This window comes from Tachysurus vachellii, chromosome 10 (genome assembly GCF_030014155.1).
Source record: "Tachysurus vachellii isolate PV-2020 chromosome 10, HZAU_Pvac_v1, whole genome shotgun sequence".
Lineage (NCBI taxonomy): Eukaryota > Metazoa > Chordata > Actinopteri > Siluriformes > Bagridae > Tachysurus > Tachysurus vachellii.
In genome coordinates, this window is record NC_083469.1 from 17,054,206 (window position 1) to 17,064,979 (window position 10,774).

The 10,774-nt window shown below is 39.1% G+C and overlaps 1 protein-coding gene across 5 annotated transcripts in view; it reads left to right on the top strand.

Moving 5' to 3' along the window:
- The window catches only part of dtnbb (dystrobrevin, beta b), a 28,822-nt gene extending 18,778 nt beyond the window's left edge, over positions 1 to 10,044 (top strand). For 2 of the 5 annotated variants that reach the window (XM_060879996.1, XM_060880000.1), the window contains 9 exons: positions 1,335 to 1,428; positions 1,707 to 1,792; positions 2,183 to 2,296; positions 2,687 to 2,783; positions 2,981 to 2,998; positions 3,776 to 3,935; positions 4,060 to 4,149; positions 4,271 to 4,324; positions 7,330 to 10,044. In XM_060879996.1, coding sequence (XP_060735979.1) covers positions 1,335 to 1,428; positions 1,707 to 1,792; positions 2,183 to 2,296; positions 2,687 to 2,783; positions 2,981 to 2,998; positions 3,776 to 3,935; positions 4,060 to 4,149; positions 4,271 to 4,324; positions 7,330 to 7,379 — 763 coding nt within the window. In that variant the 3' untranslated portion in view covers positions 7,380 to 10,044. Of the gene's footprint in view, positions 1 to 1,334; positions 1,429 to 1,706; positions 1,793 to 2,182; positions 2,297 to 2,686; positions 2,784 to 2,980; positions 2,999 to 3,775; positions 3,936 to 4,059; positions 4,150 to 4,270; positions 4,325 to 7,164; positions 7,199 to 7,329 lie in introns of all 5 variants that reach the window. The other 3 variants (XM_060879997.1, XM_060880001.1, XM_060879998.1) reach the window with 2 other exon arrangements.
- The last annotated feature ends 730 nt before the right edge of the window (positions 10,045 to 10,774 follow it).

The following is a 10,774-nucleotide window of genomic DNA, read 5'->3' on the forward strand; positions in this document are numbered from 1 at the left end:
GAAGGGAAGCATATGCTCCATCATCTGTTCCTGTCGTATGGCAGTTCTTATAGCATGAGACATGCACCATACTGCGCCTTTTTGTTATGATGCTTATACAGTCTGACCCATGCACAGAAAAACAACGCATTATGAAAAATATAAAAATATCAAATGGAAAAATGTAGAATGATCTAATTGCTCCTAGACATATCTGAAGGATATCTCTGCAGTGACTATGGATCAGGACCCTCTTAAAAAGATCGAAGACATGATGATGGAGTGAAAGAAAACACAAAAAATCACAAGCCTCCCTGTCCGCAATGTGAGTTTATGAACAACAATCCTACACAAGGGTTTCTTGAATGTTCTTTGGATATAGTTTCTGAAAGGGTTTTTATTTGGTGCCGTCTCTGATTTTAAGGTTTTATATAAGGCCTGGATCTAATCAGATGATACTTTTTTCTTTCTGAAAGTACAGGAGCTATGTGAGATGGTCCTGAGTGTTTCTATGTGTGTGATTGTCCATGCTGAGCTTTTATGTATGTGTGGTTTGTTATGTACTGTATTGTTCCTGGTTCTGAAAGTGGTATCTTCAAGTGCACACCTTTTGCCTCTTTAGTATGTATCTTTTACCTAGAAATGTGCATACAGTGCAACATTAAAGCTTTACTTTAAAAGGGAATTATGGTCAAGTAATGTAACTTAACTCTTTTTACCAGAAGCCAGAAAATGGAATTTCCTGCTGTTTTGGTTATGCCCAAGTTCTCTACAGTGATCATTAATGGCTCAAATGAAATAAGATACTCAGGGTATTTGTAGTTATTCTCTATTTACCTAGCGTCCTAAGAGCAATACATTCTATAAAAGTTCTATTTTTTTCACATAAATGTTTCTATTTTCAAAGTTCATTTTTATAATCAAACTCATTTCTAATCTTTGAGATGCCTGAGATCTTGTTCATAAGCATTTAGAATGTGAAGGTGTTAAATTTAACCACTTAAACTCTATGTAAGGTTATCGCAACAGAGTTAAAAACATCTGAAAGCCAACAGCGTGCTGAGTCATTTTATATGTCATTTATTATCTTATGACTTGCGGTGTTAAAATCATTCATTTGTTTATACAGATTGAAAATGTTCCATAAGTTGATTTCCATTAAGCGCAGAATAAAACACCAGCATACTGGTAAAAAGGGTTAAATCTCAAAGATACATAATATTGATATTTCCAAGTTGAAGATACATATTAAAGGAAGAGAATATGCCAACAGTTTAGTACCCTTTTTTCTAAGAGTCCATTGATAAAGAGTAGTTCACTAAGTGCATACTTGGCATTTCGTTCTCTCTGGACAGCACCACTCTGGAGAGTCCCAGCAGGCTGGATGAGGAGCACCGTCTTATTGCTCGCTATGCTGCTCGTCTGGCAGCCGAAGCCAGCAATTCTACAGTGAGTATGCATTAATACACACACACAACCTAGTTGTAATATCTCTGTCCTCTGCAATATGTACCCCCTGCAATAATGGGCCATTTCGTAGCACTCCCAACGGTGCGGAAATTGAGAACAAATAACACATCAGGCACATTTAATCCACTGATGTTTGAACTCATGTGCCCGCTCTGGCATTTTTGCCCGTGTGATATCATTACCTCTCCAGCAGCATGTTGATTTAATGGCTTTGTTTAATGTGTCCATTGTTTTTAACCTTAATCATTGTTTCACAGCAGTGCCCTCCTACCGACCTGAGCTTCAACTTTGATGCCAACAAGCAACAGAGGCAACTCATTGCCGAGCTCGAGAACAAAAATAGGTGACTTTCTGTTTATATTGGCTTGGGATTGGCTTGCAATAAGCTTGAATAAATAACCTAAAGTAGCATCTTCTTCAATATGTAGTGGGGTTCTAGGGAAAAATAAATGCTAAAGTTATTATGGCTGGGTGAAATATATAGAATTGTTAAACTGCATTACTAATATTCATTTTAATTTACAAGGTGTCTTAAAAGACAGGCGCTAATGAGAGTAAACCTACATTTATTTAATTATGGTTTTTGGGGGGATTTTGCTCCAGATATTCAAGCTTGATATATTTGCTCAATCTATTCACATTGATTCCTGTTCTTAGACACCCTGTAGATTGAATTTGATTTTATGGTAGTGTGTGTATTATATATTATTAATTATATGATTCGGGGAAACAGGGAGATCCTTCAGGAAATCCAGCGGCTGCGTCTGGAACATGAGCAAGCCTCTCAGCCCACACCAGAGAAAGCTCAACAGAACCCCACTCTCCTGGCAGAATTACGATTGCTCCGGTACACACACACACACACACACACACACACACACACACACACACACACACACACACACACACAAACACAAACACACACACACACACACACACATCCAAAATGTACACACTTAAAGTATTTCGCATTTCTGGTTTTCTCAGGCAGAAAGTGCTTTGGAATGTATGATCACTTTTCAACTAAAGTACCACTTTTAAACACCAGAGGGTATCTAGGAGTCCTAAAAGAAGTTCTTTAGTCATGTTCCTGTATACAAGTGCTGTAGGTTAGGAAATAACTGGCCTATGTCATAATAAAAGGGGACAAGTTTACTCTTATACTTAGAATGACAAATTAATATTCACTTACGGCCAGTCATTTGTTTTTACAAGCATTGTGTGTATTTTTGGTCAGGCACAGAAAAGATGAACTGGAAAAGCGCATGTCTGCTCTGCAGGAGAGTAGACGAGAATTGATGGTCCAGTTGGAAGGGCTCATGAGACTGCTAAAGGTATGATTTATCTTAGAAGTCCTGCTCTTTTTCGCTTTCTGTAAACATGTCTTTATTACAGTACACCATGGTCTATTGGCTGTTATATTCTTCTCTCTCTTTCTCTCTCAAACTCTCTCTCTCTCTTTCTCTCTCTCTCTCTCTCTCATTCATGAATCTGTATTTTCTCACCCTTCCTTTTTTCTGCTGGCTGATAGGATGAAGAGCAGAAGGGTGTAAGTGTTCCTGACTACAGTTTCTTTCATCATTGTTAAATCAAAGTGTTTGTGGTACTGCCATAGCATTGTGAACTCTAAAAAGCTGGCATTTAACAGATGCAACATGTAAAACTAACTCATATTATGTAATCAGGCATCTTACATTTAGTTCCTTATCTGTGACAAGATAATTTCGGGCAACTCCCATTAGGAGAGCATAGCAAGGAGACTTAGCAAGTCTATCATGAGTAAAGTAAAGCATCTTCACAGGTGTGCTTTTAGCTATAAGACAATATGATGTTTAAGCTTGGTCCTTTATTTCCTTGCTTGGCATAGGGCAGGCTGACCCATGCATATCCCTGCCAAATATCAGGGACGTGCTTGCCTTTCATGTGAGCTAACCACCTCGCTTCTAATGTGACTGCAGTCTGGCTGGCCATCTGCTGCCTGGCTGTGTGCCACGGCCCCTGGGCCCTGCACCAATCCATGAAACACAGTGCCCCTTTTCTTCATCTACCTCTCCATTTGCCTGCTCTTCTAATGGCACACACATGGTTCTCTGTGAGTGTGAGGCCAAATAAGGTGTTCCGAGAACATATACCACCGGAGCAGGCTTGAAGTTTAATGTAGATCATATGTCTGTAGGTGCGTTAGCGCTGATACTATGCTCTGTGTGTTGGCTAGCGCTTTGAAAGGACTTGTGTGTGTCTATGAGGAGTCAGGTTGCTACTCATCCAGAGTGAGATCTGCTTCCTGTTCCCTTGCTGGCAGCTTAACCCAGTTTCTCTGCTACAGGCTCAGACAGGGGGCTCACCCCACTCCTCACCCAGCCACAGTGCCAGTTGCACCATGCCCATGCCCATCCGCTCCACCTCCGCCGGCTCCACACCTACTCACACACCACAGGACTGCCTGGCCGGTGTCAGTGACGATGTACTGGATGCCTTCTCTCAGGGTGAGGCATCCCTGATACGTGCAACAAACAAATTACCAATTGCAAGGGCCTTGAAAACCACTGTTATGGGGAAACTATAAGAAAAGTCAATGAAAACAAAAGTGTTACCCTTTTTCTGTTTCAGGTGTACCTAGAAATCTCCGTAATGATCTTTTGGTAGCTGCGGACTCAATCACAAATACCATGTCATCGTTGGTTAAAGAGCTCCACTCTGGTATTGTTTATGATTTGTTGATTATATTACATAGTAAAGAAGTATTTTCTCCACTTCTAAGGGGTAGTTTGGTGATACTATAATCCTTTAATTTCTTGGCTTATTATTCACAACTTTACAGTTGATGATGGTCTGGAAGACGAGGAAGTGAACATGAGAAACGGAAGGGAAAAAGGTGAGTTACCTTTTGTCACATTAGATTTCTTTGTCAAACACCAACTTCATTTCTGATCACTTTATTTGTCCCCCTGAATGAATTTAGGGCTTGATAGTGGAACTTTGGCTCCAGGTAACTCTCAAGGAGCAATGAGAATTACCTGGTTACTCATCTTGTGCATTTACAAGAAACTTCCAAGAATGTAGTTTAGTGATATACAACGCAGTACTTGCAGCAAAGATCACTGTTATAAAGGCACAAAGGTTTCCCTATAACCTTTTCATTGAGTCATAGATCCACAGTTACATATGGAACTAGTGCTCTGTTTTGCCCCTTCTCATAGCCAAGGGCAGTGAGAATCAAAAATGCCAACAATGTCTTGAGAAACAGGACTAATCAGATTTCACAGCAATGGGGGGCAATGTTACCTTAGATTATGGAAAATGTTCATGTTGTAGCAACACAGAAGAACAGTTGGCCTGATGACTGACTGAATGGCAACCGCCAAGTCTAGATAATACCACAGTGTGCGCTCTGGAGTTTGCTTGCATGGAAAGCTGGAATATCAATCATGTGATTCATAATGGGGTGATTTGATCTTGTTCAAGGATCCTGGATTCAACCAAAAGGTCACCTGAAAATACCTGGCCATTAACACATCCGTGGAGAGCTTATCACCAGAGCATGCAATTCCCTAACTAATTTTACTGAAGTGATCTCTTTTTAAGGGTGAAAAATCCACAATAGTCTTTTAGGGAACTGTAATGGTTAGTGGATGGAGGCCATAATACGTTTTTGAGCCTTCGTAGAGATACATTTAGTATACACTATATTGCCAAGAGATTTGGGACATCTGCCTTTACATGCACATGAACTTTAATGACATCACATTTTTAATCCGTAAGGTTTAATATAGAGTTGGCCCACCATTTGCAGCTATAACAGCTTCAACTCTTCTGGGAAGGCTTTCCTTAAGTTTTAGGAGTGTGTTCATGGGAATTTTTGACCATTCCTTTAGAAACACATTTGTGAGATCAGGCACTGATGTTGGACAAGAAGGCTTGGCTCGCAGTCTCTGCTCTAATTCATCCCAAAGGTATTTTATCGGCTTGAGGTCAGGAATCTGTACAGGCCAGTCAAGTTCCTCTACACCAGACTTGCTCATCTATGTCTTTATGGACCTTGCTTTGTGCATTGGTGTGCAGTCATGCTAGAAGAGGAAGGGGCCATTCCCAAACTGTTCCCACAAGTTGAGAGCATGAAATTGTCCATAATGTCTTGGTATGCTGAAGCATTAAGAGTTCCTTTCACCTCAACTAAGGGGCCAAGCCCAACCCCTAAAAGACAACCACACACCATAACCCCCCTCCACCAAACTTTACACAAAATGCTGTCAGGCAAGTACCGTTCTCTGGCAACCGCCAATCCCAGTCTTGTCCATCGGCTTGCCAGAGAGAGAAATATGATTCGTCACTCCAAAACAGGTCTCCACTGCTCTAGAGTCCAGAGGTGGCATGCTGTACACCACTGCATCCAACACATTGCATTGCACTTGGTGATGTATGCAGCTGCTCAGCCATGGAAACCCATTTCATGAAGCTCTCTATGCACTGTTCTTAAGCTAATCTGAAAGCCACACGAAATTTAGAGGTCTGTAGCCATTGACTCTGCAGAAAGTTGGCGACTTCTGCGCACTGTGCACCTCAGTATGCGCTGACCCCTCTCTGTGATTTTATGTGGCCTACCACTTTGTGGCTGATTTGCTGTTGTTCCCAATTGCTTCCACTTTGTTATAATACAACAAAGATTATAGACTGTCCTATCTAACAGTGCTTAAAGAAATATTTGTATCTCAAACATTAGAGAAATAGTCTCCACTCAAAGGTGTACAAGGTCCTGGACTATCTGTCTGAACTACCAGGGTATTCCCCTGCTAGTGAAAGCAATAATAGAAGCAATTTGTAAGCCAGGAATAGGAATCTGTGTCCTAGTTGCTGAATTCTGTACAATACTTAAGGTGAGCAGTAAAGAAACAAAGGCAAATAATAGACGGTGAGGCCAGTCATGGCCAATGCATCTTGCCAAAGTTGTCAGTGTAGCTCTGTCAGGGAGAACCACAAATTGCAGCATGTTGGCCTGACATTTGCAAAGTGGCTAAGCTGGCTTACCATTTCTTGGTATAAGCATGGATGTATGGATGGTCTTGAAAGTGTATCCACTGCACCATTGTACAGCACTCACAGTTAAGACAAACTTAAAAGACACTGAGTATGGATTGGCCCACCAGAGAGGATGCTTTGCAAGGTGGAAATACCTTATTCCATCCTTAGTTCCCTCCTCTGATACAGCTCTGATACACGCAGTGAGTGCTATAGGATATCTGAGTCAGACACCACATCATTAAAATGGTCAATGCCAAGCAGTGCACACATAGCTGGTGTCCATCTTCTAGGAGGTTCAGACACAAGTCCAGCATAGCTCATTTGAATAAGTGGATGAGAGGGGATATAGTTTTGAAGGACTGGATACCTGAAGCTGTAGTGGAATATTTGAAAATAATCCATTATTGGTCACTTTGCAACTTTCTCGCCTCTGCTGGTAGGTTAGGAGGGGTGTAATAAAACCAACTTTAGTACAAAAAACAACTAGAAAGTGGAATAAAGAAATACCAAGCCATATTTATTAATAATATTTAGCATAGACTGCTTTATTCTTTACCCAGATGACAGTATTTGATGGCAGATATTTCTAAAAGATGGAATTCAACTTCTGCAAAAGTGTGCGCCCACGTAATTGAAATCCAATAAAGGGTTCGCACTTCAGCTGTGTTTTAGCTCTCCTTTCTGTCTGCTTTCTAGTTGAGTCTGAGTAAAACAGTATGGAATTTTACATGTAAGTATAACTAACAACACTTAAAAGTTGTATTATTTGCACATAAGTTCGACCCGGCAATGCCTATGTCTGGATTGTTCTTTTAGTGCAGAATGATCACAATACCTAACCTTAGTCTGTGTTTTATCCAGTGTCAGCACAGAGGCATTATGGGAACAGGCACTCCACACCTTCATTCTAAATGTTTGGATGTGACTGGCAAGAACCAGCGACAGCAAAACCCTTCCTGGCATTAGCACATAAAGTAATGCATGCTCTACCCGGCCAGGTTTCACTATGTGAAATGAACACTTCATCACATTTTACAGAGAGCAAGCTGTATCTACTAAGGAGAATATAAATATATATAGTGCTATATGTCTTATATGTATAAACCTGTTGTAATTATGTAACATTTTCATTCATGTCTGCAAAGGAATGGCTTGTTTGTGCTTTGTCATATCAAAAATCTTTTGATTTCAGTCTCCAAAACGGTCACACTGTGCATAGTCGGTGTTAACACTGGGAACAACTCACTGATCTCAGCTGCAGCTCTTTCCTATTGGTGTCCTCCTCAGATAAAACAAAAAATATTTTGTAGAAATAGTGAAAATGTTTTTGTTTGTGTTGTTTGAGTTTTGCATGAAGTTTCATAAAAGGAGGACCCTTGTCTTTGACCTGCATGTGGCGTTTATTTTTTACTGTGGTGAGCGTGGGAGTCCATCTTCTTCCCTACTCTGATCATGTTCATCCAAACTGCTGCTAGTCCACTCAGCCCATGATAAAGCATTATAATGCCAGGTGTTTGTCAGGGAATCTCTGAGGATGCTACTTTGGACTACTTGTTATTGTAGGTTGATATATGTTTTAAACATCTATCTTCATATTGTACATCCCTCGAAAGCCTTCCAGTTGCTTCTCAGTCAGATCGAAATGGCGGTGCATTAAAAAAAGCAGTTTGTTTCAAAGAGTTGAAAGATGTAGTAATAGCTGTATACTAGTTCAGTTGAAGTGCAAATGACTTTCTGTTCACTTCAAAAGCTTTTTAGTCAGTAGTCATGCTCTAAATAAGTGAAACTGGTGCTCAGGGACTAGGGACAGTGGCAATGAAAGAAGCGAACAAATTCATGGCATTGACTTCAGCCCAGGAACGTTTGCAGATCAAAGATTAGTACAGACCATAAAATCCTTAGAAATTGGCCGGATTGGCCGAAGGGAGTCAACAGAGCTGCTGCAGGAAGTTTTTTCTGGACTGTGTAGAGAGGAGATAAAATTTACAGTGGTGAGAGAGAGGAAATATTTGAGGAGTGCGGTTGGATGGGGATGGAGACGGGATAGGTTTGGGGTTTAGGGATGAGGGGTATAGGCTTTTAGGGGCTCTGCATAAATATTTTGTTGATCTCTTAGATTTGAAAGTTATACAGTACAGAGCTTTACAGTTATGAGCAAGAAAATTATACCGTACTTGAATTTAAAAAAAATAATAATTCAGGTTCAATAATTTCTTTCATCGAAATATAGTGTATATAACTGGTGTTCTGTTTATTCTAATGCTTTAGGGGAATTTGAATGGCAGTTAATTATTGTTAATTAATAGTTTCTTATAAATTAAAAAGACAAAATACTAACCTATTCCTTTCTGCATATGATAGAAACATGACTGTTATGATTATATCAACTCTTTGAAGATCGTGTCTTGAAGTACAGTTATTTAAACTGGAATAGTAATATTATTTAAGAGATCACTTTGTGGGAGAAAATAGATGGGCAATGATTCATTGTTATTGGTTTATATTGTATTTCTACACAAAAAACATATACTTCTGCATTATGTCTATTGAATGCTTTTCACCAAGAATACGTTTTTATTATTGTTAAACACTGTGTGAAATAAGATGTTTCTTTGGTAACAGTAGGTATGGTCATGAGAATTTATTTATTTATTTTTGACACTCGATGGCAGTCGATCATAACATATGAATGCTTAATGTATGAATTACAGAAAATAATGCTGACATTTTCGATGGAAACTCAACTCGCTTGTCATTGATGATAAAAGTGGTAAAGCGGGCTTGAATCATTCATGTCAAATGTACGGGCTTTAAAATCCAATAACTCATTTGTTTTGTAATTCTTACTCTACTGTGCAAAGTACAAATGGAACAGATTATTTGCTTTGAAAGGTGGATAGGAACGATCATGTTGTTTCATTTGCTACAAATATGAATGCAATCTTATGATGTAGGTGTGCCTAGATGTACTGTATAAAGTGCTCTATAAATATTAATAATAAAAAAGTATTCTGCACACGTGCAAGTCAATGCTTAGATAGGAGTTTTAGTATGTGACTTTGTAGGAATGCAATTATTTATCTGTGCTCATTGGAAAACTTCTTGTTCTGCCTTTAAATTTGTGTCAAACTGTTTGCCAAACTTAATGTGTCCTTCTGTCCTTGTTCTGTGTGTTTGTGTTTAATCACAGCCTACGATTCTGAATTTATCCAAATAGTCCAGTGAGAAGGTTCGCAATCATGAAAGCTTAAACACTACATATACTTAAGTTTGAAAAATTAACCCTGGTATAAAATATTTATTAACACTGTACTGTATGCCACAAATTCTACAAGTGGATCTGTTGCGTCATACTATCTGAACATACCAATACATTAAATCCTGTTTTAATTTTTAATATCCTGTTGTAATTATATGATTTGTTTGTTTGAAAAGCCAGAACCTGTCACTCAAAATGATATACTTGTGCTGTTAATTTAATATGTCACGGCTTTGCCACTTGTTTATTGCGATGTTTGACTTTCAAAACCATAATTTATGTCTATCAAATATGTGTCTTTTTTTGTAAATTATTAAAGGTGAATATGTAAAAATGTGTGTGGGAAAATGTGTTTTCATATCTTGGTGAGGACCAAGTTTTTTGTGTAAACAAATTGAACCTTTTATTTAAAAAATTAAAAGAACCAAAATTTTATTTTTGTTTATGAGGTTAGGATTAGATTTAGGTACATAAAAATAGAAGGTGTGTGTGTGTGTGTGTGTGTGTGTGTGTGTGTGTGGTGTGTGTGGTGTGTAATAGCCATCACTGGATTGCTTCCATAGCTGAGCTAAAAAAAAACTTATGAAGTTGGCTCTGGCTAGATATAAAGGAAGAATGAATGTTTCTATTATGAGACCTGTCATTATGGTTGAGGAGACCTACGACTGACCTGAATCCAGCACAGGTAAGGGAGAGAGAAACTGCTGACTGCACAGTGCCGCCTTCTTCACGTCTGAACCTGTCCCAGCTATTCTATCCTCTGCATGTCACATACTACAAGCTACATGGGTGCTTCCGGTCCAGTGAACCACATCAACCAAAAAGTTAAATCTAGATTACCTTTAAACTTGACTGCTTAAACTATAAACTCTCTGTGCTGTTGTAATATGCAGTTTTGTTACCTAAAACATCAGATGTTAGAAGTGGCTTAAAGTGCTTTATTCCAACATTATGATTCGCTGAGGCGACCCCTGAAGGGAAAAGCTGAAAGAAGAAGAAGAAGAAGAAGATGTAGAGATTACTATTTGTGATCGTGGACTTCACATT